This window comes from Maniola jurtina, chromosome 6 (genome assembly GCF_905333055.1).
Source record: "Maniola jurtina chromosome 6, ilManJurt1.1, whole genome shotgun sequence".
NCBI classification, from domain to species: Eukaryota; Metazoa; Arthropoda; class Insecta; order Lepidoptera; family Nymphalidae; genus Maniola; species Maniola jurtina.
The window spans coordinates 7,338,239-7,366,178 of NC_060034.1; the positions used below are offsets into that span (position 1 = coordinate 7,338,239).

Genomic DNA, 27,940 nt, shown 5'->3' on the forward strand with positions numbered 1-27,940 from the left:
GTTTGCACTTGCATCCTAAGCTAGCCGATTAGCTTTTCACAGTCCATACATTAAACCAATTTTGTCGAAAAAGATAAACGAATTTTGCAGAAATAGCTTGCATCCCGGAAAATCAAAGAGTTCCCAAGGGATTTCGAAAACCTAAATCTACGCGGGCGAAGTCGCAAGCATTAAGTATAATTAATTATTTACATTTTATATTATTTATGTGTATGTCTACTATATTTTAAAAATATTTTTATAGCTATGGGGGTGGAACTCACCCTTGGAACAAGTCGGGAGGAACTTCCGAGCCCTCGACTGAAGATGGTCTAATAGAAGTTGTAGGATTGACCACCTATCAACTAGTAAGTTATTTTTATCAATCGTATTTATTTTGAACTGATAATAAAATAGTTTGCAATTTTACTAGCAGGTACTACAATTTTATTATTAATGTTCGGTACGAAATGTTTTTTTTTATTGCAAGATAGACTTGCGTTTGACGACAATCATCTTTAGTTCTAAGTACCTATACTTGTAATTGTAAAGAGAATAGATTTGTTTGTTCATTTGTATTCGATTTTTATATTTTTTTCATCATTATGAAGCTACTTTTCTTAGAAGTAACATATTGCATGTAAATTACATACCTACATATAAATTACAAATTATAATTAGGATATTATTCGGGGAAAAAGCTAGTGCTTAATGAAAAGTAATGATGAGTTTTAGTTCTAGGTCAAATTATATTGAATTGTTCTAAGTAGGATTCGTTATCGTCAGTTCAGCTGCGTTGTCTCTTTGGAGTTTGGACGTAGTTAAAATTGAATGGGTACAAATTAATGCTATTTGATTCGGGCGCCCGAATGGACGCCCTAGCACTATAGCGTTGACATTAAATCTTATCGGCTAAGTGCTAAAAGGTGTATATGTAGGTATCCTATGAAACCTAGCACTGAAATAGAGCACGAATTTCCCCGTAGGTATAGCGATCGGCGTAATCCTATCGCAGGGTCCATTTCTGCTTTCTCACCGCGCGCTGATATCGTATAGACTATAGATGATACTATTCGCATTCCATTAAACTCCATAATGCTCTTGCAACTTGCATTATCCAGTACTAATACATTTATGTCGTAGCATCTATTTAGTATGCTCTATTATTAGATTATGTTGTTTCCACTCCAATGTAGGTACAGTTAATACTTATACATTGGTAGGTACCTACGGAATTAGAAGAAAGAAAGAATTTAGGTAGTTAGGTACCTATTATATTATTTACTTTTATCATGAATGTGTATAAAGGATAAATAATAATATGCCATTCTGCAAATGCAAATGATACTAGAATACATTCATAATAATCCATACTATAATATTATAAATGCGAAAGTGTATCTGTATGTCTGTCTGCTAACTATTCACGGTCCATTCGTTCCACCGATATTGATGAAATTCGGTACAGAAATAGCTTGCTTGCCCGGGGAAAAGACATTGGCTAATTTTGGCCAAAAATTAAAGTAATACGGCATTATTAAAAAATCTAAATCCAAATCGAAAAATTCCGGGCATTGTCTTTTTGGTACAGACATACCTTGCATCCTGGACTACTTTTTATCCTGGAAAATTAAAGAGTCCCCACGGCAAATTTTAGTAGAAATATTTACAGGAACAAAAAATTTCGTACAATATTATTCAGTTAAGTACTAAGTTTTCTCACGAACGACGATAAAACATGCATGTAGAGCTACTCTCCCCTATAATAGAGCTTTGATTTATGAACCATTCGTGATTGATTCACCACTTAATTTAATGGTTTCCATAAAAATGTCTCTGCGAACATTTTATTATATTCATTGGATAATATGGAATATGAATAAAAGGATAGGTAGTTCGAACGTAAGAAATATTAGAATTTTTTATCTTGAAAGATGTTATGGAGTAGAGCAAAAAACAAGACGAGGAGCTATGAAAGGGGTTGAACGAGAACTAGTTAAATAAAATAAAGGAAATAAATTAATATCTATGTCATATAGCAATGTGATATTATCTATGTAACGAAAAATCTCTCCAGTAGGTACAGACAAGTTGTCCTTTGTGCACGTCTTTTCATTGTATATGTTTCAGTTTGAAGTTATTGGTACGTGAATAAATAAAATAAAATACTTATTTTGGTAATTTAAGATTTCTATTTAAGTAAGACAAATTTTTCAAAGTTTACGTAAAGACGCAACGTGAAAAATTATGTAAAATCTTTTTTACGGAACTCAACAATTTACTACTTAAGTGCCTACCAGTGTGGAAACTATGAAACTGAAACTATGACTCATTTTTTAACTATTGAAGATGAAGTGGTTAATAACATCAATGGTTCAATGATTACCCATTTTCTAGCCATTACTGCAAGCGGGTGGTCACGGCACATGCATCACTCAATGCAAGACGGCTAAGATCGTCACCACGAAAGTAATTCCAATGCAAGTCGACGGCGAGGCTTGCAGGCTGGCACCTTCGATTATCACGTTGTGCATATTAAACCAGGCGATCATGCTCGCTAAGAAGAAACCAGGAAGAGTGTTGGCTCCGTAAGTTTTCAGATACTCACCATCATATTTCCTGATGACGTCCACTGTTGAATATACGCTAGCTTAAAGCTTTAAACCCTGTCTTTACATTATTTTAAAACTTATTTACTTACATAACGATGTTTACACAGGTTCTTATTAACACCCTTTAGCCTTCCTCATCCAGCCGATTCCCACCACCCTTTTTATATCGTTAGTCCATCCTACCGGAGATATTAATTGCAGACAAAGATTCCAATACAAGCAAAAATAGACTACTCATTCCAAAAGCTGTTTTTCATTGACACAGAGTCGAAGCTGCGTACTGAAATATATTTCCACAACGTACCTACCTATTGCACTTTCTACACAGAAAAGATTTGTCGGTTTTTCTCTGTAGTTCGTGCGATTACGATTTAGGTAGGTACTTTGTAGAGATAGAGGAATGTAAAATTTTATTTCGTGGCTTCGATTCGCTTTGACTCTCGGTCGGTGTGAATTTATCAAAGCTGTAGAGCTTCTTCATGTCCTCAAAGCACGTGAATGTATGAAACGTTTAGACTTGACAAAACGCGCGATGGTAGAGTATTAAACGCGGCTCTATTCAAGGAACTGGATGGAGGCATTCAAATTCAAATTCCAAATTCAAATTCAAAATATTTTTATTCAATTAGACATTTTCAAGTACTTTTGAATCGTCGAAAGCATCTATCACCGGTTCGGAAGGACTTTCCTACTGAGAACAACCAGCAAGAAACTCGGCGGTTGCTCGTTTCAAAGATTTGATATACAATTCGCAGTGATTCGCACTGTAGGGGTCTTGCTGTTGCCGTGTTTCGCAGAAAGACTGTCTACTGTGCGGCTGCCATCGCGCTTTGTCTATCCTAGGTCTTAGAACATATTACTGCCTCTAATAGTAGGTAATAATTATGAATTTAACTCATAATATTATGTTAATAGCGTGGATGTCTAAAGTAAAAACATTTTTTTCTAGCCTAACCACAATGGACAAATTGTCACTCACCGTGAATCTCATAACGATGGTCGATTACGAGCGGCACCATTACGATAAGGAATTGTTAGCCAAAACAGGTAAAAACGGATTTTATTTCTCTGGGAACACTATAATAGCCTTCTTAAATTACCAGCCATAACGTGACACCTACTAAGTACCCATTTCTTTCGATTTTTAGGGTCCCGTATCTCAAAAGGAAAAACCGAACCCTTATAGGATCACTTTGTTATCTGTTTGTCTGTCTGTCTGTCTGTCCGTCAGTCGTGTCTGTCAATAAAACCCATAGGGTATACTTTCCGTTGACGTAGAATCATGAAATTTGACAGGCAGGTAGGTCGTACACAAGTAAAGGAAAAATCCGAAAACTGTGAAAGTCATGTCAATGAAACATCACAAAAAAAAATTAAAATGTATACATGAAAAAATAATTAGTATCTTCAATTTTAAAAGTAAGATAACTTATACCAAATGGGGTATCATATGAAAGGGCTTTACCTGTACATTCTAAAACAGATTTTTAATTTATTTTTATGCATAATGTAATAGTTTTTGATTTATCGTCCAAAATGTCGAAAAAATACCCGAGTACAGAATCCTCGGTGCGCGAGCCTGACTTGCACTTGGCCGATTTTTTATTACAATGTTATTTCTACTAAGCCTCTACTGTGCGTTAAATACACTCAATTTATCTCGCACTGCGACACTTAAAGCTAGTCGGATGAACAAACTTGTAATACTTATTTATTATTATCTTTTAGGCTCAGAGCGTATCGCTACAGACGCGCAGTGAAGCAATGCTTCTTTTCAAAAATGTTATAAAGTACTAGCTGATGCCCGCGACTTTGTTCGCGTGGCTATAAGTTTTTTGGAGATCCTGTGGGAACTCTTTAATTTTCCAGAATAAAAAATAGCGTATGTGTTAATCAGGGGTACAATCTCCATTCCAAATTTCTGCCAAATCCGCTTAGTAGTTTTTGCGTGAAAGAGTAACAAACACACACACAAACTTTCGCCTATTTGTCTCACCCGTACGTACCTTATTCAAAATTCTACGGACACGTACAAAGCGATTTGCCTCCTCGTTTCTAATTCAAATAGGATATAGAACGCACTTCCGGCTTCAGTTTTCCTCTCCACTCTTCAAGTCAAGAGAATAGGCATCTTCTATATGCAAGCGCGCTCTATCTAAAGCTGCATCATCTCCTGCAACAGACAGTAGCTTAGGTCTGATTGCGCTCGTGCATAAATAAAAAGAAACTGTAATAATGAAATTCGCGTCCAGGTCCACTGACGCACTACTTGCAAATTCTTTCTACTTTACACTTTGTATGTTGCAACAATAAAAAAATAAAAAGACGCTTTCACAACGCTTCGGCTCTGCATGAAAATGCTTTGAGCCATACTTCTTTCTCCAAGCTAAGTGTCTTCTAGCTAATTATTTAATTTTATTTAATTAACTTACAAAAGTTAGCTCTGGTAAGTCATTGCATTTTTAAACACAGCAAATCAATTTTTGGCAAGTGTTGTATACAAAACTAGCAGATATTGATGTTGACATAACAATGAAGTTAATTTCTGCAAGTTTTATCGCTAAGTCGCATTACTAGAGATGTTTTTAGTGATTATTGAATTAACATAAGTAATTTTATCAAGCTCATTCAGTTATTTACAGACTTTATCAAACCCAAACAGCACTTTTTACATTTTTGTTGTTTTTTCTAGTCAGAACAAAGCTTTAAAATGGCTTATCCGATTTTGACGAGACTCTTGCAGATAGTTAGATGATTTTGTGAGGAGACTTTCTACCGAGGGCCATGTGACCAGTCGCAGGCAAAAGCTATTACTAGCTATTACTAGCTTTTGCCTTCAAGAATTTGTTAGCTAGAAGAAGTTTTGTTTATCTTGAAGCACGTAACGAATAGTTTTGAGTTTATTTTGCTATTTAGTGTATTAAAAATAATACGATAAAACTTCGGCTGCGCCACACTTTGTATGTCTGGTGGAATGGTCCCAAAATACTGATTACATTTCCATTTCGCTGAACAACCGATGCAAGACCGATTATTATTTGCTTAAGAATGAGCCCATTGATATCGATTGCTATAAGATTATGTCAATTCCAGCGGAACGGGTCGGCACTTTGGAAGTGAACCCAGCGGCTGACTTAGAGCAATTACGGACTCTCGTACAAAACATGATCAAAGAATCTCAGACATACTCGAATCTCGTTGATTGGTGGTTCGTGGACTGTAAGTATACTTGTTTTGTTTTTATTTATCTTCGTATAACCCAACGCTTCTTTTGCTTAATGTTCGTGTTACGTCTCTCTTGCTTTATTAACGTTTATTAATTCAATGTAGCCTTATTTCAAGCATAGTATTTTTCAACGTTCGACGTATTAAAAAGTAGGTACTAGGTAGCTATTTTTAGCTGAATGTCCTTTTATTTTGTTTAGTGCAGGCACCAGAGTGACTTAGTTTGCAATATAATAAATATGAGAACCGGATTCTATGAATGAATATAGGTACTGAACTTAAAACTTTATAATTTCGAGTTATCACATTTTTTGCATCCATGTTATGCGCAAGGCACTGAAATTCGATGGACAGGTTTATTTATCTATAATCCTTAGACTTACAGTAAAGAGTATGTTATAAGATTCAGCCCCATAAGGCTAAAAATACCGAAGTACTTACAACTTAATGAAATAGTACCTACCTACCTTGTAGCAAATAGCCTGTACACATAAGGCTTTTATATTTCAGCGGTGACAGCCGAGCGGTTCTTTCGAATTGACAAAGCTCAAGAAAATCTTCACTACCCGACCGATATTGGACATGAAAACATTTATATCCTCGACGCGGCGCCGCTCACTCCTGACACAGAATCAACCGCGCACCCTGACACCACTGCGACAGCTTCCTTAGATCGCACCGGACCATCTGTGTCTTTGGACACGACCACTGGACTATCCGTGTCGCTGGACATATCGCAGAGTGTCGACACTCCCAGCGCCGGAGTTTCTTTGGATGTTCCAGAATCACATGCTAGGTGATATTATTACTAACCTTAAAATCTATCCTTTTTTACTTCCTTACTCTAATATTATAATATAATAAGCTTTCTTCCGGGCATAGTATTAAAGAATATTATTCTTTAACAGTGAATCGGGATTCGGAAGCCCGGCGCGAACATCGGAGGAACTGCTTACTCCTCAAACGCCGCCTTCAGGATTGTTGACAGCGCCTGCCGCTCCAAAAATATCCATCCGTCCATCGTCCAAAACTTCTCCTCAGCCACCAAAAACACCCTCAGTACAAGACTCCACCTCCCCGCCACTGTGCACCAGTCCTCCGATCAAAGACCTGCAGGCAAACCGTGACTCTATTGCACGCTTCAAAACGTAAGTACATTTTTTAATTCTAGTGACGACCACAGATATTGATGTCTGTGATAACTAATAACTATTTACAATACACATTAATATCTTACTATATCTTTCCTATCTTCTAGGCTCGATCGCAAAACAAGGACTGTATACTTGATAGACTTATGAATACTAAAAAGCTAACATAAAAGTCTCCCTGTAGTTTAGAGTTCTAAAATATAAGCTATGTACAAAATTTTATGTCAACTCCTTATTAGATATTATAATGTTCACCTTTTTGCGGCGCTTTTTTCATGCGAATGTGACTATGGGTAATGTTTCAGTAGGCATATTATTTAAAAAGTTTTGTAGCTGCCACTCAATCTAAAATCTCGCGTTGTTACTTATGTAGATTTGTATATAGTATCTGCGTAACAGTGGTGGACTAAGCTCGACATCAGTAAATTGAGGCCACTGTTCTCTGTTCTACTTATTTTTCGCGGATTAAATTTTCAGAGGGGCCCTTATTAAATTTTTAGAGAAATAATTATTCAATAAGAAACATAAGCGCGAGCGAAGCGAGCTCAATTTTTTTTCTTAACTTTACAGAAACGATCTTATTATATCTTTTTCATTGTTAATTTTTATGCGCGCCTCCAACTTTCTCTAATTTTTTATTGAAAATAGTTTCTTGGCATTTTATTAAAAGACTTCTCGAGGTTTAGGCTGAAATCTATAGAGTGCAATTTGACATTGCTGAGACTTAAGTTTCAGTAACGAGACAGATTTATGTCAGACATGTCCCGTTACACAAAATAAATGTCGAACAGAGATGTTTTGTTTCAAACGTCAAAGTTCACGCCATAGATCGCACTCTTAGAGGCTTCCTGAGACCCGAGGCCCGGGGAGGACGCCCTCCTCTTAATCCGCCACTGCTACTTATTGATTCTATTATATAATAAGGCTAATCAATTAAAATTTTCAACGTTCTTAATTTCCATACAACCCATCCTAGTTTAGCTCTAGAGTGTTAAATTAGAGACTACTTTTTCAAGGCATAATTTACGTGTCAATAATAATAATTAGTACCTATGGTTTGCTTAGCCTGCACTTCTGTACCTGTCTGTTGATCTCTTCTGTAGCAGCAAGACACTATCAAATTATTACCTGCACTACTTTCCCTTGTTTCTTCTTATTGCATGCAGCGTTCACGAAAAGTTGTTTGGATTTGACCAAGAAGTGTTGGGATGTAGGTGAGATTTATGTAGACCGTTATACACATCTTGTTATTTCGTTTAAAGAATCAATCTGCTGATGATGACATAAATTATTAATTATTAGTTTCTCCAATCTTTGGAAGAAGTTTTGCCTGTGTCATCATTTTGGTGGAGTAATTATATAAGATCTAACAATAGCCACTCATCTGATTCTGCGAAGCCATCTTCTGTTATTAGAACCACGTGTCATTGTCTACTATCTTGGAGTTTAGGCGATTTCCATCCCTTTTTGAAGGAACGCTTTGATTTACCTACCGGAGCTTTCTAAAGTTACAACATTAATCAATGTCAAAATGCAGAACAATGAGCGTTACAGCCTTAATATTGTTACAGGAATTTATTGGAGAAAACAACGGACGCGCTGCTCAAAGCTGCAAAAGTGGGTGATTTGAAAATGGTAAGGGTCGTAACAACTGTCGTTTAAAATTAAGCATTCATTTATTTGCAACTTCATACGAATTTCGTGTAACGTCCAAGTGACAAATATTTACTCGTGACGCTGCAGAGTAGAGACTAATGATCCACAGATTGTGAATAGATATTATCGGGCTCGAGCATAGACTTTATCATTGAACTTCGGGTTCCAACTCCATAAACCTTATCTGAGATCTACATAAACCGTGAGGACGCAGATTCTAGGTACCTACTCATTATTTTAGGAGCTGGCGAACAAAATGGTACTTATATAGTATATACCTAATTACACTTCTGATCAAATTTTTTCTGGACTTTTTACCTCACCGAATCTCCAAGCAAAACGATCTAAAATTAAGCTGAAATTGAGTCCGTGATTCCGATCAAAACAATACCTGCAATTAAGTAAATTTTCAACAACTTTCTTTCAGTTTTTGCTCCTCCTGTTAGTTTACATTTCGTTTCGCTATACACCGTTTTATACGACAGCTCCTCAATTGGTAGATAAGTAGTAGGTATTGTGGGGGGGAAATGAAATAGTTGAACTTTGTTTAGATGAAAGAGCTACACGCGTCGGGTTACTCGCTGCTGTCGATCGACGCGACCGGGCAGACGGCGCTGCACATCGCAGCGCGGTACGGGAACAAGGAGATAGTGAAGTACCTGATCGCCAGCGCGCCGTCCGCCATCCTCAACATGCGCGACAACGAGCGCGGCCAGACGGCGCTGCACAAGGCCGCGGCGCACAAGCGCAGGGCCATCTGCTGCATGCTGGTGGCGGGCGGCGCGTCGCTCGCGCGGCAGGACCACGCCGGCCTCACGCCGCGCCACCACGCGCTCAGGGCGGACGATCACGACTTGGCGGCCTACTTAGAAAGTAATAAATATTTGATTTTTCACCCGACTGCAGCGAAGCATGATCTGTATGTATATGTCAAAGCCGTGATATTACAATCTCACTAGTGATATTATAATTAAACGGTAGATTGTCAAATGACTTCATTTAGTGACATTGTAATGCCACGGGGTCTTTATAGAGACATAAAAAATCTAGGTATTATGAGTCAAGTTGGCAGTGGAGACGTCAAGCGTTCTGATGGGTCAATTCCTTTTCAACCATCGTTTTCAACATCGGAAACAGACCAATCAGAGGCGGCCTCATAATCTAACAACCAGTGAAATTGTCAAAATATCATTGCCTTACAATAGCACTGTAGTGTCTATATGTACATATGTTTCTTTCCTATGCTGGGCCGATTTTGATAAATAATACATAACCAGATTCGTCTAGTCCGTGCGAGTGTCATGGAGTACATAAATTTTTTAGAAAAATCAAAATGGCGGATTTTATGCGCTTTAATGTGCGGGCCAAAAAAGATGAAGCTTAAACCGCAGTCGGGACTTTTAATTTTTTTTTAATTACTTGTTACTTGACAACATGAGAGTTATGTTTCTAAACATAACCCTGACAGACAGCTATTAACTTAAATATTATTAAATAAAGGCAGTAACGGTGCTTTGATATGCTATTATTGCTTTGATTTTATTAAGTATTTCTTTTGCAGGTCAAGAACATTTTCAATTAGTATCAGAAGATTTAGAGACAGCTGTGTGAGAAGAAGACAGTGATAAATATTTTACCAGAAAACTTAAATGCTAAATAACTAACAGCATTGTATAAATGACTTTAATATTTTAAAATTTTATTGTTTACTCAAACACCAAAGTGATATTGAGAATTTCAATTTACTTAATAATAATATATTATATATTTCGCTTAAAATATTTCCATTAAAGTGATTTAGATTTATGTACATTTAATAATAATACAGCTAATTTTTAATTGTTATAATTCTAAGACATTCAAAAACTCATTAGATTTAAAATTTATCCATTAGTTCACGGATGTAGAAGCAATGCAATAAAAAATATTGTAACAGATACCTACATTATTATCAATAATAATTATTTCCCTTACTCTACAAATGCATATCCTAATTCGACCAAAACAAATGACTTTATACATAAACGATATTCTTTTACTAAGAAACAGAATACAATTTATTTTTTCAAACCATTGGCACTTTACTTTTTTTATGATCGCCCTAAGATTTTTCTAGTTCAACTAATAAGCCGTTAACAGATTTTGCACGGATAGTCTAAGAATGTTTGCCTATTGTGGTGAAATCTAGAAATAAAAACAGTACTTAATTAATAATAAAATAACGATCAATAAGTTCGTTTTTTTTTCTCAAGATATGAACACTACCCACACCCTACACACTAGAGTGTAGACCGAGACGATGACGGCTTGAGCCACCATCGATACTAAAAGCTTTATATTATGAAGGACATCGAATGGTTCTAGCATAATATTGTGCCAACCTGGTAAAAAACGACAAGCACAGTTTAATTTTTGCAGTTTTGTCACAAAGTAATATTATTTGGTACCTACTTAAAACCTCAGGGATGCATAAAATATTATTTCAATTCCCACAATAGGCATAAATCTAGTTTGCAATACCTACTGGCAACGCATAACCACTATTAGTATTACCTAGCAACTATAAGTTTTTATCAAACACCTCTTCAAAAAGTCGTAGTCTACTGGCTCTTGAGCCTCCTTTTACAGCGACAACAAGATCTACGATATATCAGTACAATTTAAAAGCATTTCAGTAATAAAAAAAAAATTAAAATACACTCGTCATTTTATAATTCGCGTTCATTGATAATTATTATTATTATTAAGTACCTATTCGTTATTTCGAAATGATAAGAAATTCCTGAGGCATATCTTATTTACAGTAGCCATAAATTGGCATCTCCTGAAATTTGAGCAGCTGTTTAAATTTAAGGATAAACGAGTTACTAAGAGTGTGTAAATATTATTTGTTTGGTTTGAGTTAAATCTCTTCAACTATGTAAAATGAAGTCGAATTACATGTACATTACTACTACTAAGCAGGCCTTATTACTTTATATCAACTTGACGAATAATTTGTTGTGTTTAACTGTTGTAAGATTAAAATGTACTCGTGGCAATAATAATTATGCCTCTTTAATAGCGTGGTAACACCAGATTTTCATCGTAATACTAATAAGTTATTATAATGTTAATAGAATAGTAATATGATCTCAGTACTTCTGATTTATATATGTTTATCTATTAACTCTAATGTTTTGTACATAGTCATTGTATTTATTTAAATTTATGAATATTATTTAATATTCTTCCCCGTCGTACAGTTTACTTTCTTTTGCAGATACCTACATTTTTAAGGCATTACTAACAATCACCAGCGTAGCGTTCTTCTACCATGTCACTAACGCCTACATTAAGGGGCATGAGACGGGTCTGCCCGCGAAATTCAAAAATTTGGATTTTCGCAATTTGCAAAGTAATACGACAACGAAGGCTTATGGCATTTTAACCTGTGAGGATGATACTGCCATTGTTGCAATTAAAATGCCATAAGCCTGCGTTGTCTTATTGGTTTACAAATTGCAAAAAACCAAATTAAATTTGAATTTCGCGGGCAGACCCGTCGCATCCACCTTAAAATGTTATTCTTGCGCATTCCTTATTGAAATATTAATTTAACTTATGTTCCCTCATTATAATTATTACGAAACTTTTAGGAAAAGATTGTCCCATCAGTTAAAACACTATCGTCTCAACCGAACGATACCTATTGAAACATAAAGTTTGTATCGCGAATCAGTTTTGCTTGTCGGATATCGAGAGTATATACGGCGTTTGTTATCTCGTCGATGATATCAACGACTACTTATACAAGTACTTAGTGCTCGTATCATTGATGTTTTTATTATTATGACTGTTGCAAATACCTCTACGTATGTACTAGATGTACCTTATAGTTTTAGTGTTTAACGAATTTATTCGTACTACTCGCTAGTAAGCGAACAATGAAAGACAAAGCTGTGAGAATTTTGATCTTAATGTAAAAAGTAAGTTCATTTATCGTAAGCGCGATTGTACACCTTAATACAGTTTATGAGTATCAGTATACTTTGTGTCGTTGTAGATAGATTCGAGTTTCATAATGTCCAGTTTTTGTTTCTTTCTGTTTGCTTTCTTTTGGCGAAGTTCACTTATCACGAATTAGAAAATAGCTTAAATAAGTTTAAATGTAAGTATGTACCTTAATTACCTAATTTAAAATTCAAAATATCAAATCTCTAGATATATTATTTCGAATAACTTAACATGTAATATTCTTTTGTGCAAAAACTGTGTTGATTATTTTTTAACTTTTAAAGGGACCGTATTATTGGCAGTGAACGTTGAATGTATTATATTATAATATAAAGCCATATCTACGCGAAGTAGTTTTTTCATTTTAAATTTAAGAGAACGAAACAAGTCTGGACTGCTTTTAGAGAACTAAATAAAACTAAAAGTAGTTCGAATAGCAGGATTTGTAAAACAAATGAGTATTGTAGTGGTATTGAATACTACATAATATTTAGGACAGTTAAATATATTTTTACAAAATATAATTAATAGAGCTATTGAACAGTCGATATCTTATGAATTTTACAAAATACATAGGTACTTATTTCACTATTTCTACATCTCTTTTACATAATGTCATTATATATCGAGAGTTAAAATGACACTATAACTTATTCGTAATAATATAATTAGTAATACTTTCCTACTAGATATATACTAGTCTGTGTATATAATATACCTATCGGAGGCCTTCATCGTATTTAAAGATTAATGAAGTACTTTACGAGTATAATTATTACATTATAGTGTTAGTATTTCTCGACCAAATTCTAACTTTGTAAACTTTAATATGAACAAGATATCATTAGATTTAGACAGTCAAGCACTGATATATTATAACCGTTATAATGACAGGTACCTATAATGTTATTAACAGGGCTCTCTCCGTCACTCGTTTCATACAATCGTAGTTCCAATTTCATTTGAATATTAAGCAACCAAAGTCCATGAAATTTTGCAGACATATTCTAGAAACTAATATCAGCTGTGTCTGTGGTGTTTTAGATTTTTCTAAAAATATGTAGTTTTAAAATTACAGGGGCTCAAAGATTTGTATGAAATTTTTTAAGGCCGCGTAACTTTGAAACCGAATATTTTAACAGAAATCTGGAAAACCACAGACATAGATATTAGTTTCTAGAATATGTCTGCAAAATTTCATGGACTTTGGTTGCTTAATATTCAAATGAAATTGGAACTACGATTGTATGAAACGAGTGACGGAGAGAGCCCTCTTAAACCTTTGAGGCCTAGAAAAACTAGAAAATCTACGCAACGAGACGTACCTATTGCCACGGAACAGCATGAAAGAATATATCATTGAATAATGTACCTACTTATTATTTATACAAGGAACAGTATCTGTCAAGCACGTTATCCTGCCGAGACAAAACCGTGCTGTAGAATTGGGATATTACGGTACGTTAATCTAACTGACAAAAAATCTAAATTTTAAATTGCATATGACGGCCCTGTGGCATTCCGCAAAATACGAACTATGTTGCTCTGATGTAAAGCCAGTTTTTCGCATACTTCATACAGTTCCTTGTACAATGTCAAAGCCGCGTATTTTTCAGTGCCTAGTGCTAGTCCATTATAATTCAAAGGTTGCAATGCCTTTTAATAAGGTAGTCGTTGTATTTACATAATTTTAAATGCAGGTAGGTACCTATAATAGGGTTCCCTTAGATGATAGCTTTTGCTGTCAGTTTAATGTGTGAGGAGGATTACATCTGCTCCATCAATCATTCATCAGTCATTCATTCATTAATCATGGTTAACGGAGAAGCTATTATCTAATGGATGCCTTAGATCGCAGGTTTCCAAACGGACGGTAGATAGTTAGGCTCAAGACACATCGCGGGAGAGCCAAAGCGGGCGCAACGACGGGTTCTTTCTAAAGTATTGGAAAGGATTTAACATTATCTTCACTGTAAATTAAAAGTGTGAGTATGCCTTGAAGCAAGTTGCAAAATTTCTTGAATGCGCTAAAGAAATTTGGATTACTTTACACATACCTACCTATTTAGCTGGTACCTACTGAAAAATGCGTTGCTTATCTCGTCTTGTAATGTGTAATCACCTATAGATACCGATTCATCTAGTAACGATGTCAGACCAACAGTGTTCTAATGGTCCACTAAGCAGACCACAATCTGTCTGTATAATTGCCTTATCCACTCTTGGCAAAGTCAGCACGTACAGTAGCAAAAGACGATAGGTCCCGCCCCGGCTTCGTACGGGGAGCCTACCAATTCCATAGACAAAATATGGGTATGAATGTTATACGGTCTATTAGAATCTATAAACATTCCACGTGAAATGTTCTGACTACAATGAAACCCGTACTGAATTGAGGAGATCCATCTTCTATTTCGGAAACTATTCGTCAAAATTTTCACCAAACTTATCTACATGGTACCAACTTGACATTACAACCTTTGTAAATAAAAAGGAATTGTGAAAATGAGTCCAAATTTGATGAAGTAAAATCGATAAAATTTTGATGCTTTATCCCGAAGAATCCCTAATTTTATTCAGGATAAAAACTACCCGGAGTATCAGCTAACACTGTACCCAATTTCATTTTTTTGGTTCAGTAGTTTCGCGTGATGCGTGCACATACAGACAGACCGACAAAAATTAAAAAATGTTTTGAGGTCTATATCGATTATAAAACAGTATTATTATAAGTATATGTAGATGCACAATGTATTAATATTATTTGAGTGGAAAAATTACTGCAAGCCAAAAACAAGTACATAGTGCGTTTGTTAGGTACAATTTTAGTAAAGACACCTTGCGTCGCTTCGCTTTGACTCTGCTGCGATGTGCCTGACTTCGTGACACATTATTTGTTAATTAGTTGAATAAAAAGTGTGATTAATTATTATAGGTATTAAAAAACCTTATCAGATTATTTTATAGTCTTGTTTTAATATTACTGTTGTCATTAATTTATTTTTAGTAAGTAAAATGTTATATTTTAACTCTTGTTAAAAATCATTTATAAAAATTACAACAAAGTACAACATTATGCATTAGTATTAAAGGAGTAATGCTCTTATTAATTTATTTATTTATTACATAAATTATATAAAACCTAAGTATGATATTTGTGAAATCAACGACATTTAATAATGAATTGATATGAAATTTCTTGTATTATTTCAAAATCAACATGAAGTAGATATACCTACCAATAGACCTAGTTAATAGGGTTAATAGTTTGTAACGGAATCAGTTCGATTAAGTACCTACCTACATACTTTTACTAGAAGAATATTTTACACATATTTTTCTTAATAATCCCAGATAAGATCCCAGAGCCACCAGACGTTACTTATTTTCTGAGAAACAATATAAAAATTACTGCTCAGACTATAAGTAAGATTAAATATTAAATATGTTAATTAAAATAAGTAAGGTCTGGCGCGGAATTTTGCACTATAATATCTATTAATCGAGTTTGATTTAACTGACTCTTTATCAAGGTTATATTATTTAATCAGCGAAATAAAAAGGAGCTTGAATTTTTCCTGACTAAGGCACCTACTTAAAGTTGTAAAATATAGTAGAAAAATAAGTAAGTACCTACCAAGTACTTACCAACATAAGACACGTGGTTAATTAATAAATTAATTAGACAACTCACAATTATTACTTACCTATCTATTAGGCACTTTACAAATTAAGTCATAGATAGGTAGGACCTACTTTTATAAATGCATAAAATATTCCATGCGCATCCAACTAAAATAATTTAATGAAATATTATAAAATACTGTGAGTCGTTTAATGAATATCGTAATATTAATACTGTTTTGAGAGCACTCCTTCCTGTGTAACATACTTATTTTTGCACTCAATAAAGTCACTATTTTAAATAAAGTTATTTGATGAACTACCTACACTGCGAGTATTAAATGAATTATGAACAAAATTCGACTTTCATTTATTTAAAGCTGCCAAATATTTCCTTGAATCCAGCCCAGCACATTGAATTTTATTTCTTCCTAGGTATATGTAATCAGAGTAGGTAACTACTTAGTATAGTAGTTTCAGGAAAAAGGTATACAAAATATAATTTTCAAGGGAATCCAATGTTCCTACAGATTAAAAACGTAAATGGGGAAACAACGTTGCTCCATTACAACGTCAAATCCTGTGTGCTGCCTCAGGTGCTGCTACCTGTCAAGATAGTACCTACATAAGGGCCGGCGCACATATGGCGGAGCGCAGCGCAGAGCATGCCCGCGAAGTTTTCTAATCGCGTGATACATTGCGCGAATTTCTACCAGAGAAGAGAGAGCACGCGCGGAACTGTGCGAGTGTCCGCACGGATGCACAATTGAATTTAGATATTATTTCAATGAGGACAATTTCGATAATATTTTGACTGTGAAAAATGCTCTGCGCTGCGCTCCGCCATATGCGCGCCGGCCCTTAGTATAGCTATTGGTGTAAATCGAAATAAAAAATGGTAGGTAGCTATCTGAACTGGCGAGCAATATAAGGCCACTTTAAAATTGTAAAGAGCGTTGAAAGAGTACCTCTACCCAGGAGAACGATATTATGCACAATGCAGAAAGCACACACGGGGTCAATAGTTGTTGTAGCGTTTACTAGGTACCTGGGGCTGCTATTTCACGTCTCATCCAAGTTTGCTTTCCAATTTTTAAGAAACATCAATATCTAAGAATGTAGAAAGTGTTATTTTAATACATCATGGCTATAATGCCTTAAAATGATATTCGTATGATAAGACGAAAAAAAAAATCAACACTGACTCCATACAGTGAGATTTCTTTTATCTAATTAAATAGCTAGTTTTGAACAAATGCATCTCTTACCATTTCTTAGTATTTTTTTTTTGGCTCAAAAAATCTCCTTTTCTCTCTTAATTTCTCTCTTTTAACTCTTATTCTATGTAACTGAGAATAGGTGTTTTTTTTAACGTTATAACGAACGTAGAATTCTAATAAAATAGTGATGTCAAGGCGCATCGAAGTAAGTACCTACTGCCATTCGGCTAATTGAACCGCGGCAGAAAAGTGTCTAATATCGCCCTAAATATTAATGGCACGACAACCCCTACCGTAGACGAGGCGTAAGATGGGTTGAGCCAACCCCCAACTCAATGCTCACGCAATATTCAATATTTAAGTTGTTTGTTGTTTAACCCCTCTGTAAGCTTTCAGCGATGAGATGAGAAAACAAAACTTTCTCCAAGTTTGTTGCGGTAACGAAATTTTTGTGCGCATACCTACCTAATTTATATCGAAATTAGACGGTTATAACGCTGCTGGTATGAGACTGACGTCAATATAATGACGTGTGGTCTTGATGCTTTTGATAATACTTAATAATTTCTTTTCGAATTGCCAAATTAAATTTGAATCGATCTGTATCTAGTCTAATTGGTTCTAGATATTAAGATACTAACCATGTACCTAAAATCTTATCTGTATATACATAAGTAGATAATATCTCCCTGCACGTACAAACTGCACATACGCCTTCGATAAAATCTCGTATATAGATATTATTTGGTACGCACGAAAATACATAATTCTAATTAAAATTATGATAAAGATTGTAATGCGGGCCGCGGAGTTGCTTGTGTGGCGAGGCAGGTATCGCCAAGCATATCGTTGCGGGCGTCGTCGTTACTCGTTGCGCCATTTACGCACCGCTCCACGCTACGCAACGCACCACGCTTCGCAGCGCTCCACGCTACGCAGCGCACCACGCTACGCCCTGCGAGTCTCTGAACGAGGCCTAGGGTCCGTACATAAAGAAATTACTTAACTATTAATCCCAATCACGGGCTACGGACCACGGCGTTATCTTAATACTTTAAATACTTAGGTAATTAATTAGGTTCGTGATGAGGGCGTGTATTAAGAATGATGTCAGCGCGGATCAGATAAAATGAACAATGGATTAAGTAAAGGTGTGTAAATTTATGATGAGATAAGATTTAATTAAAGGGGCCTGCCAAAGAATTCTAAATAAGGAAATAGAAATATTCAGATATTAACCTAGAAGGGTTCCGTTTTTCCTTTTGAGGTACGGAACCCTAATGAAATGTTAGTGTCTACTAGCTTACTAGCAACTAGCCAAGGTTTCTATAGGTATTAAGTAGTAGGTACCTGTTAGTAGTTGGACCATTTTCCAGAATTTTAACAGCATTTTACATCTATAAAAATCTAAGTTTTTTTTTCCACCACAGGCTAAAATTACTATTATAAGTACTACTAAAATACTAGTTGATTAAGTGATCACTAAAATGATAAATATCTACTTATCCATGTACTGTAAGTATGAATGGACTGGAAACACGTCATACACATAATAATAATTATTACTAATATTCGTCTCGTAGGCATCTCGTAGACATCTCGTAGCGATTAGCTTACGCATGTCACCTTCACTGTAACAGGTACGCAATTTGTATTGTGTAGGTTGTTCTTCCAAGTCCTTCAATCAAACCTGCAAAGCAGTAACCAAGTTGGTAAATAGTTAGCTATAACATACGAAACATGTCAACCCTCATCAAATAAGATATATTGTAATAATAACCTTTCAAGCGAGTTAAACCTATACGACAAAGGTAAAGGCCATTATTTATTCAGCGAGCCTTTGCACAAGTTTTTGTCTACGAAACGACGTAATCTCGATGTTTAGGCCAGAAAGTAGGTATAATGTGCTACGAAATTCCCTTGTTTAGCTAATGGGGCTCGACCTCCGCTCTCAAATATTACTTAGTATAATTTCATCTATAGTGATTTTAACAATATTCGCCATTAAGACTGGAACAAACTCAACGTGTAATAGTTGGTAGGTAGGATATCTTTTACTATGTACTGAACAGTACCTAATGTAGGTACCTTCACTTATATTATGTACTTCACACTAGAGCGAATGGCGGATACTCCATACACCTACAGAAGCATGACTTACGCGAGCTTCACAATGTGAATGCCTTCACACAATTCTTATTTCCTAGTCATCATAATCATCATCATCAACCTATCGTCGAAATAAATATTTTTGTATTTATTTGTATTGTATTTGTAAACTGAAAAGATCTCTAAATAAATATAAATATAACCGTCATCTCATCGTCGGCTCATTACCGAGCACGGGTCTCCTCTCAATATGAGATGGTTAAGGCATAGTCTTCCACGCTTGCCAAGTGCGGAATGGCAGAGTTCAAAGACCTTTGAATCCATTATAGAGAACTCTTAGACATGCATGCTTCGTCACAATGTTTTCCTGAACTGTTAAAGCAAGTGATACTCAAAACGCACATAAATCTGAAAAGTTAGGCATCGAGCGCGCCCGGATTAAATTCGAATAAATAGCGACTCTTATTACGACGTAAGAAAGTGCAATATAATTAGCACAGTGCTGCGGCCTAAAATTTTATAAACACCTTTCTTTCTGTCATCTTACTCTTATCTATTTCAATCAAAAACGATACGAAAACGCAACTGCAGTCGAAGGAGCACACCGGCCGTGAGTCACGTGACCAAGTGAACACAGACTGATATGTGTAGAGACTAGAGTAAGTGTACTACCACCACTGTGTGTTGTACCACTACCATTAGCCGTGTTGGACACGTTTCCGTCGCGCGTTACGTGGGTATATTTCAGATTTGAAAGTTACTACCTACTTAACGCAGTCTGAAAGTTTTTGACGCTATAAGATGAGAAAGCAAAAGTTACGCTCGGGAAAAAGTTTACTGTCGTCGTGGTGACAAAATGCCCGTGACGGATTTTGAGCTTGTAATTTGTCTTTTGGGTAAAATCTTAGTAAAATAGATGTTTCTTAGTCGCTCGTTAAATTGGAGAACACTGAATAAATTTGCTTCATTATTTCCCAGGACCTTAACGGTTTAATTTGATCTCGATGAGAGCCCCGTGCTCTCATTTAATTACGTTGACAAATATTCTAATAATGCTAATTATTCTATAAATTATCATAAATATTTTGTGGTTTAAAATTGCTACATCATTCCTAGAGATAAAGTTCTTGTAGAGGCTGTAGATAGAGTCTACTAGTCCCTAGTAGAATTACAAAAAACTAAAATCAATTAGGATAATTTTTTTGCAAAAATAACATTATTAAGTATGATAGGTATGATAATGTTATGATTGATTGTGAAGACAAAAAATATATGTACATTTTATAATATGAGCTAATATATTATTCTTTATCTAGTCAAAGTAGGTACAATGTACATTATATGCTCATTGCTCATTTCTAAGATATAGCAATTTTAAAATGCATGAAATAAATAGCAAATAGTGAAAAAAGTGAATAGTTGAAACACGGAAAATAAAAATCCAACAAATACAAAGGCAATGAAGATACGTAACGTATAGTACGTACCGCAGTGAATTTATGCCGCGTCACACGTTTTTAATCAAAACAAAATAGGTACTTATTATGTCAATAAATAACAAAGAAATGGGGAATGCCAAATCGAAATTGTATCAAAATGTTTGCGTAGCATGTCACATGTAACAGAGGCGTGTTGTACAGGCGATATTTTTAATCAAAATTGTTACCCGCACATATTATAGACATTTCTTAATTGATAAATATTAATTAATCCAGTGTTAGGTTTAGCTGGATTAATAAAGAGATTTGGTATAATCGAATCAAATGATTATTTAACAATTCGAAAGTTATGAGCATTTTTCTTACTCAGGGAATATAAATTATGCCTAACTACTACGAGTATATATGTTACGGGCAACGTGATTAACTGGGCATTATTAATAAGGACCGGCCATTATTAATAATGCCCAAGAGCGATGGGCAAAGTGATTAATTTATCACTTCGACCGGCCGTTATTAATAATGCCCGACGGCCCGTGGTCCATGTAATAAGTCAGTGTTTAAGATAGCTTGAATTTATCACTTGGACCGGGCAGTATGAATAATTCCCTACTTGTAGCCGGGCAATGTAATAAATTGGACCGCGGCCGATGGCAGGGGCGCGTACGTGTGGGGGGAGGGCCTTAGGTTAAGTTAGGTTAGGTTAGGTTAACTCCTCTTCCATTGGCAGAGGAGGCTCGAGTCACCCACTGCTGGTCATAAGATTATCGAAGCTATCCATCCCATCCTCGAGGATTGGACGAAGAGGAAGCATGGAGCACTCACGTTCCACCTTGTACAGGTTCTTACGGGGCACGGGTGCTTTGGAAGATACCTGTGAAAAACTCTCAGGCATGCAGGTTTCCACACTATGTTTTCCTTCAACGTTAAAGCAAGTGTAGTTAACCTCAAAAAGTCAGAGGTGCGTGCCCGGGATTGAACCCCCGATCCCCTGACTAAGAGTCCGACTTTTATCCACTAGGCTATCACCGCTTCACTAATTACTATAATATCAACTGTGTAATATCAATATTATTTACTCATATCTTAATAATCTTAGACGGCAATTTTTTGTAATGATACCACTATCACACATTGGTGGCAAAAATAGTCTACGCTTAAAACGAAAGATATGGATTTCGTATAAATATCATAAGCAGTGATGCTTTCATTGTCACTATTTTCTAAAAGCTGGCCGTTGACCATTGTTAAGGAGTTGAGGTACAGAAATAACAATCAATGTTACGCCTCATCGTAGTTACGTTGGCGGTGGCGGTGTCTGCCACTGCCCTTCCTTCTGCCCTGCCGGATCCAGCAGGAATGACCTTTAAGAGTGATGACGAATTTGAAGACTACTTAGACGCCTGGCTTGCGACTGAGCAACTCCAATGGTTTAACCAAACAATCTCTCCACGAAGTGGTAATTTATTCTCTTTACAGTGTTAAATGTCTCTCATGTTTGTGCGTACGAGTAATTTTATACATATTTGTCTAAAGACTACCTAACGGACTAAACATTTACATGTCAAAGCTTCTTCAATGAAAATGATTATACGGTAGGTGCGGTGAGTAGCAGCAACAGTAGGCAGTGGAAAACAGGAACAGCTGGTTTGCCGACCCCGCTAATGAATTTTATAATACGCGTACCGACCTCAAAGTTGCATTACTTCATAAATTATTTTCAAGACAAGATAAAGTTGAAAACTAAAACTGCGATCGCTGAAATATTATACTAAAACTGTTTTCTTGTCGCTTGTTATTAATATTTTAATGTTGTAGTAAGTAGGTACATTAGTATTCATGAACTCAGAATTTTTTTCCACTTTCATTTGACATCACACTCGATACAATAGCAAAGAAAAATTTTTGGAAATCGCCACTTTTTTTGATGTAACATTTTCGTATAAAATGTAGCCTATGTCACCCGGACTTTTACAACGAATCAATTGATACCTCATTCATCAAAATCGGCCCTGAAGTTTAGGCGCTACGAATCTGGATACAAACATACATATATACACACATGTATACATATATACAATCATAGATAGACTGCTTAAATCATAACCCTTCAATTTGGCTTTGCCGCAGTCGGGTAAAAATATTTTATATTTTTATTAATAACATTAGATAGGTAAATGTGTAAAAAAAGCTTATTTTAAAAATATTACCTAGCTTACTTTATTTTTTTGTAGATATGCTCATTATTTTTTAACTTTAACAATACAGGGTGCAGTTTAAGAGTAAACGGTGATTTTGGTCAGCCACAGCCTGTGTACCTTCTTAGAGCAAGAAACACTTTCCTCACTCCTACTGGCAATACTGGTCAAGTTCGACTTAATGCTGGAGAGGAAGTCATTGTCTCTTGCCCAGGACCGAACAGACAAATTCGGCATCCCAACATTGTAACGAACGTTCATACTGCTGTAAGACTTTTAATACTAACTAACATAAACACATCTAATTTTAAATTTTAAATGTACGACTCCTCGCAATAGTACTCACCTACCTAATTTCCGATTTTTAGTTTTGATTAGGCACTTTGACACTTATAAACCGACAAAATCATTAAAAAATTGTAGCTTGATAACCGTTTAAAGGTTAAGTGATAGAGGGCATAGTACCTACTTCGAAGAACCAATGAATGTTGGAGTCTCTATCGATTATGGCGAACCCACACCGCACGACAGCATAGACCTGTCATTATTTTGGTGGAAAACAAGCCACTCGTCTTCATAAGTGGCTGGAGTAGTTGGACACAAGCAGCAGAATTAGTCTGTGGAGTCATGGAATGTGGAAAGTCTGTAAGAGATCTCAGTTCAACGGGCTCTACAGGGACGTTTAATGAATTAGACAGCGTGACCTCGAGAATTGGGTAAAAAATCGGAAGCATAGGATTGATGAAGAAGAATGTATTTTATATGTGTATACTGTATACCCAATATTGTTGTTATTAGCTGTTAGTAGGTACCGTATTTATACAATAGGCACACACAGTACACAGATACTTAGGTAACCAAAATTTACTATATTTTTTAGACCGCTCGATGTGTTAGCAATAACCTAGTGTCAGGTGTTGGGTGGTTGAGTGGAAATCAAGCTTTCGGACAAATTACTTGTAGTAGCCATGCCACGTTCGAGACACAGCAAACTAATCAAAGATGCTTCAACAACAATGTCGTTATACGGTATGCAATTTACAATGTAATGCAAAGACCTAATACGGAAACGTCTCTTAATACTTACAAGCAAATTCCCATAGAAGAAAATTTTAACCGTGAGGCTGCTCTCTTAAATCAGGTAGTGTCTCATACCTACATAATTGATCCCCGTTATTATTTTTAATGAAAACAACCTTGAAGTGCAGAGGTAAAAATTGCCTCAATAAATCTGTTTTTAATCAAAATCGGATTACATAGCAGGTATACCTACCTAGCCACAGTTTTTTCGCTGTCCTGTAAAATTTTAATTCCGTGGACTATTCGGTTCTGTTCGCCAGCTCCTCGTATCGGTGCTCATTAGTCTTTCATACAAGCATATAATCCTACTTATATTTTTTAATTACCTACTATACTGAAAATTATGTGCGTTTTGAATGCCGATTATTTTAATTTTTCTGTATATTTTTTTTGCGATTTGGATACTTAATTACAATTTCCAAAAATGTTATGAAATTGTTTTTGTAGGTATGTTAACCTAGCTAAGTTCATTTTAAATTTTTAAATTGATATATATTTGATATTTGGTCCCGTCGCTTTCATTACTCACAAATTTACAGTGAAGAAACCTATAAAATCCATCTATTCCATACCTTCCTTTTGTCTTTCCCTCTTTTTGTCTTTTTTAGTTATTCTGTCTTCATTTTTATTATTAAAGTTCTGGATTTATTGTCAACAACGTGTTCCATGTCCATTATTGGTCCTGCTTTGACACCACCCGAATGGAAGTCTTATATGTGTGGTACAATCAAGATGTAACAAATGGAATCCATCAAACTGGGGTTGATCGACCTAGCTGGTTAGGTAAGCGCTTGTTGCACACTTAATTATAATCCATCGATTCATATACAATTTGTATAGTTACATTGCTCCATATCGAAGACAATATTTTATGAAACTCTGATGAATGGAATGGAAGCGACGTCAAGAAGCTTGCTCTCCTCTTTGTGCCTGCAAAAGAATCTTAGCGCAGCTGTTGACTGTACCTGTAGATAGGTATAACAATGACTACTACTTGAATAAAAATCTATTCTATTCTATCTATTCTATTCTACTACAAGGCTCGGCCTCGATGCACGCAATTCGAAATGCTCCGAAGTTTCAGTTATTTTCCTTTTATCGACTTTAAATAAAGTGTAGGTACTTCAGGAAATATATTTTTTTTAAATACTAACTAAAAAATTGCAGATCGAGAATTTGATAAAAAGAAGCACTTTGGCTGTGGTAGCCAGAGATAATCACATTGAAATTGCGCTGGTTTTGCAATTTTCGTTACAGTACGTTTGAAACTTGTTTATCAGAAACTGTAATAAAGTATTTTTTTTCTAGCGGGTCCATTTTTCCCTGGCGTAAATATTAACAACATTTATACCCAAAACAACCAAAGACAAGTTTTTGCCAATCTATTGGGTAGCGACATGGTTAATAGATACTTAACATCTACCCAGTTCTTGGCTCGTGGTCACCTGGCCGCTAAGACCGACTATGTCTTTGCAACTGGACAACGCTCAACTTTCTTTTTCATTAACGCTGCTCCACAATGGCAACCTTTCAACGCAGGAAACTGGATGAGACTTGAAATAGTACGTATTTAACAAGTGATCTTTTTTAAATCCACAACGTTAATGATCCCTGATTGTCTCTCTCTGCTCTAAGGCGTCCAGACGATTTTAATAAAAATAGTAGGTGTCCATACCCTAGACGCTTACGTGACTACAATGCATTCGTGGCAGTAGGCACCCTATTCCAATATCTAGAGAATTATTCGTACTGCAAGGTAAAGGTCCCCTAAGGTCTGCACCCGTACGTAGTTGAAATTCCACGGACACGTACGAAGCGATTTGCCTCCTTGTTTCTAATTCGAACCGATAGGTTAGAACGCCCTTTCGGCATCAGTTTTCTTTCACCTACATTAATTTTAATATGGATACCGAAAGTTAATACGCATCTTCTAGGCAAGCGCAGCTCCATTAAAACAGTGTTACAATAATAAGTAGGGTACCTAAATATGCAATTTACATAAGCAACGTACCACAAATCTGCATATAAAGATTCTGCCTAACGAATATTATATTCTTAAGAGTTAAGAGTATTGAAAAAGCACTGGGCCTGCCAATCTTTTTTATAACTTTTGACGGAGGGATTCGCGTGGTGCGAGCCTACAAATTGATCGAAATCAAATCGGTTCTACAATATAAAAATAACCGGCCATCTAATTTCTAGCTGTATTTCAGAATCTTCGCCAACGCATTGCTGCTGCAGGATACAACACGGTTATTTACACAGGCACATTTGGCGTCACTCAATTAAGAAACAGCGGTGGGCGATTAATTGATATATTCTTGCATTCCAACAATCGTGTTCCTGTACCTGAATACTTTTATAAGGTAGGTACTCGTACTTTGCTACCTAAGTTTACCTAAGTTTAAGGTACCTTGTCTATCTACCTACGTTTGTTGAACCTACAGAACTTACTTAAGTAGTCATTCAGATATTCAAATGAAAAACTGGCCAAGTGTGAGTCAGACTCGCGCACCGAGGATTCCGTAGTCGGATATTTTTTCCTCACATTTTGCACGATAAATCAAAAACTATTATGCATAAAAATAAATAAAAATCTATTTTAGAATGTACAGGTAAAGCCCTTTCATATGATACCCCACTTGGTATAGTTGTCTTATTTTGAAAATTTAAACACATTTTAATTATTTTTTGTGATGTAACCACTAATTCACGGTTTTTGGATTTTTCCCTTTACTTGTGGGATAAGACCTACCTACCTGCCAAATTTCATGATTCTAGATGAACGGGGCACGATGACGGGAGGTTTTCTTGACAGACACGACAGACGGACAGACGGACACACTGACAGACAGACAACAAAGTGATCCTATAAGGGTTCCGTTTTTCCTTTTGAGGTACGGAACCCTAAAAATAAAACGCGTTAGTATGCAAGGCGCTCAATGAGCGCTCGAGGTGAACTCCTTTTTAAATAAGTAAAAATTTTTCTAGCAAAATCAGTCTTTTTAGAACTTGTCTTTAGAATTGGCGTGTCTTGATAAAATTACTGTGGTTATTTTCCAGGTGGTGTACGACGCATCTCGCCGCCGCGGCACTGCGTTCATTAGTATCAACAATCCGTACTACACTCTCGCCGAGGCTCGTCAGCGACAGTTCTGCACCGACAGGTGCCGCAACAACGCCGCTTTCAACTGGATAAACTGGCAACCAGACCGCGTAGACATCGGCTACAGCTTCTGTTGCTCTATACCAGATTTTAGAAGACGCATTGCACATGTTCCCAATTTTAATGTTGCTAACGGGCTCCTTTCATAAAATACTACAATTATGTACACCTAACTACTAAGTATACCTACTAAATAATTATTGTCTACCTATCACGGATCTCTACTAATTCAATAGGTAGGTACCTACGCTAGACCTTCTATTGCCGACTTGTTTTTGAAGCAACTTGATTAGTGATGAGAAATATCCTGCCAACACGAGGAACAATTGACACAAAATGACAATTTTAATTGCCGGTACGCCCGGTAAGACGCTTCGAATTGGTACAAAAAATAACTGTCATTTTGTATGGAACACCTCGTCTAACGTACTTACTTACTTGTATATCTATGCTATCTACCTATATCTACTTACCCGATCTCTTAA

General features: G+C 35.9%; 2 protein-coding genes and 1 long non-coding RNA gene across 14 annotated transcripts in view; 2 read left to right on the forward strand and 1 right to left on the reverse strand.

Annotated features, from left to right (window-relative positions):
- LOC123866080 (eye-specific diacylglycerol kinase) overlaps nt 1–11,728 on the forward strand; it is a 167,027-nt gene extending 155,299 nt beyond the window's left edge. For 7 of the 12 annotated variants that reach the window (XM_045907417.1, XM_045907425.1, XM_045907428.1 and 4 more), the window contains 10 exons: nt 245–347; nt 2,377–2,567; nt 3,541–3,638; nt 5,685–5,810; nt 6,327–6,612; nt 6,725–6,964; nt 8,134–8,181; nt 8,539–8,602; nt 9,175–9,496; nt 10,185–11,728. In XM_045907417.1, coding sequence (XP_045763373.1) covers nt 245–347; nt 2,377–2,567; nt 3,541–3,638; nt 5,685–5,810; nt 6,327–6,612; nt 6,725–6,964; nt 8,134–8,181; nt 8,539–8,602; nt 9,175–9,496; nt 10,185–10,234 — 1,528 coding nt within the window. In that variant the 3' untranslated portion in view covers nt 10,235–11,728. The other 5 variants (XM_045907418.1, XM_045907427.1, XM_045907420.1 and 2 more) reach the window with 4 other exon arrangements.
- On the reverse strand, nt 1,238–13,527 carry LOC123866098. The gene is made up of 3 exons (XR_006796125.1): nt 13,100–13,527; nt 2,889–2,899; nt 1,238–1,248 (listed from the first exon to the last, which is right to left on the reverse strand). It is a non-coding gene; the product is annotated as an uncharacterized LOC123866098 (long non-coding RNA).
- An 8,739-nt stretch (nt 13,528–22,266) lies between these two features.
- On the forward strand, nt 22,267–27,615 carry LOC123866089. Its single transcript, XM_045907446.1, has 7 exons — nt 22,267–22,470; nt 23,280–23,476; nt 24,090–24,238; nt 24,927–25,072; nt 25,598–25,851; nt 26,503–26,655; nt 27,353–27,615. Exons 1-7 carry the CDS (start codon nt 22,290–22,292, stop codon nt 27,602–27,604), a joined length of 1,332 nt encoding a protein of 443 aa, XP_045763402.1. The 5' UTR covers nt 22,267–22,289; the 3' UTR covers nt 27,605–27,615.
- Nucleotides 27,616–27,940: the final 325 nt, after the last annotated feature.

Coding starts and splice junctions, on each gene's coding strand:
- LOC123866089 (XM_045907446.1), top strand. CDS start 22,290: ATGTTACGCCTCATCGTAGTTACGTTGGCGGTGGCGGTGTCTGCCACT. Junction 24,239..24,926: donor AACAACAATGTCGTTATACG/GTATGCAATTTA, acceptor TTATTATTAAAG/TTCTGGATTTATTGTCAACA. Junction 25,852..26,502: donor ACTGGATGAGACTTGAAATA/GTACGTATTTAA, acceptor GCTGTATTTCAG/AATCTTCGCCAACGCATTGC.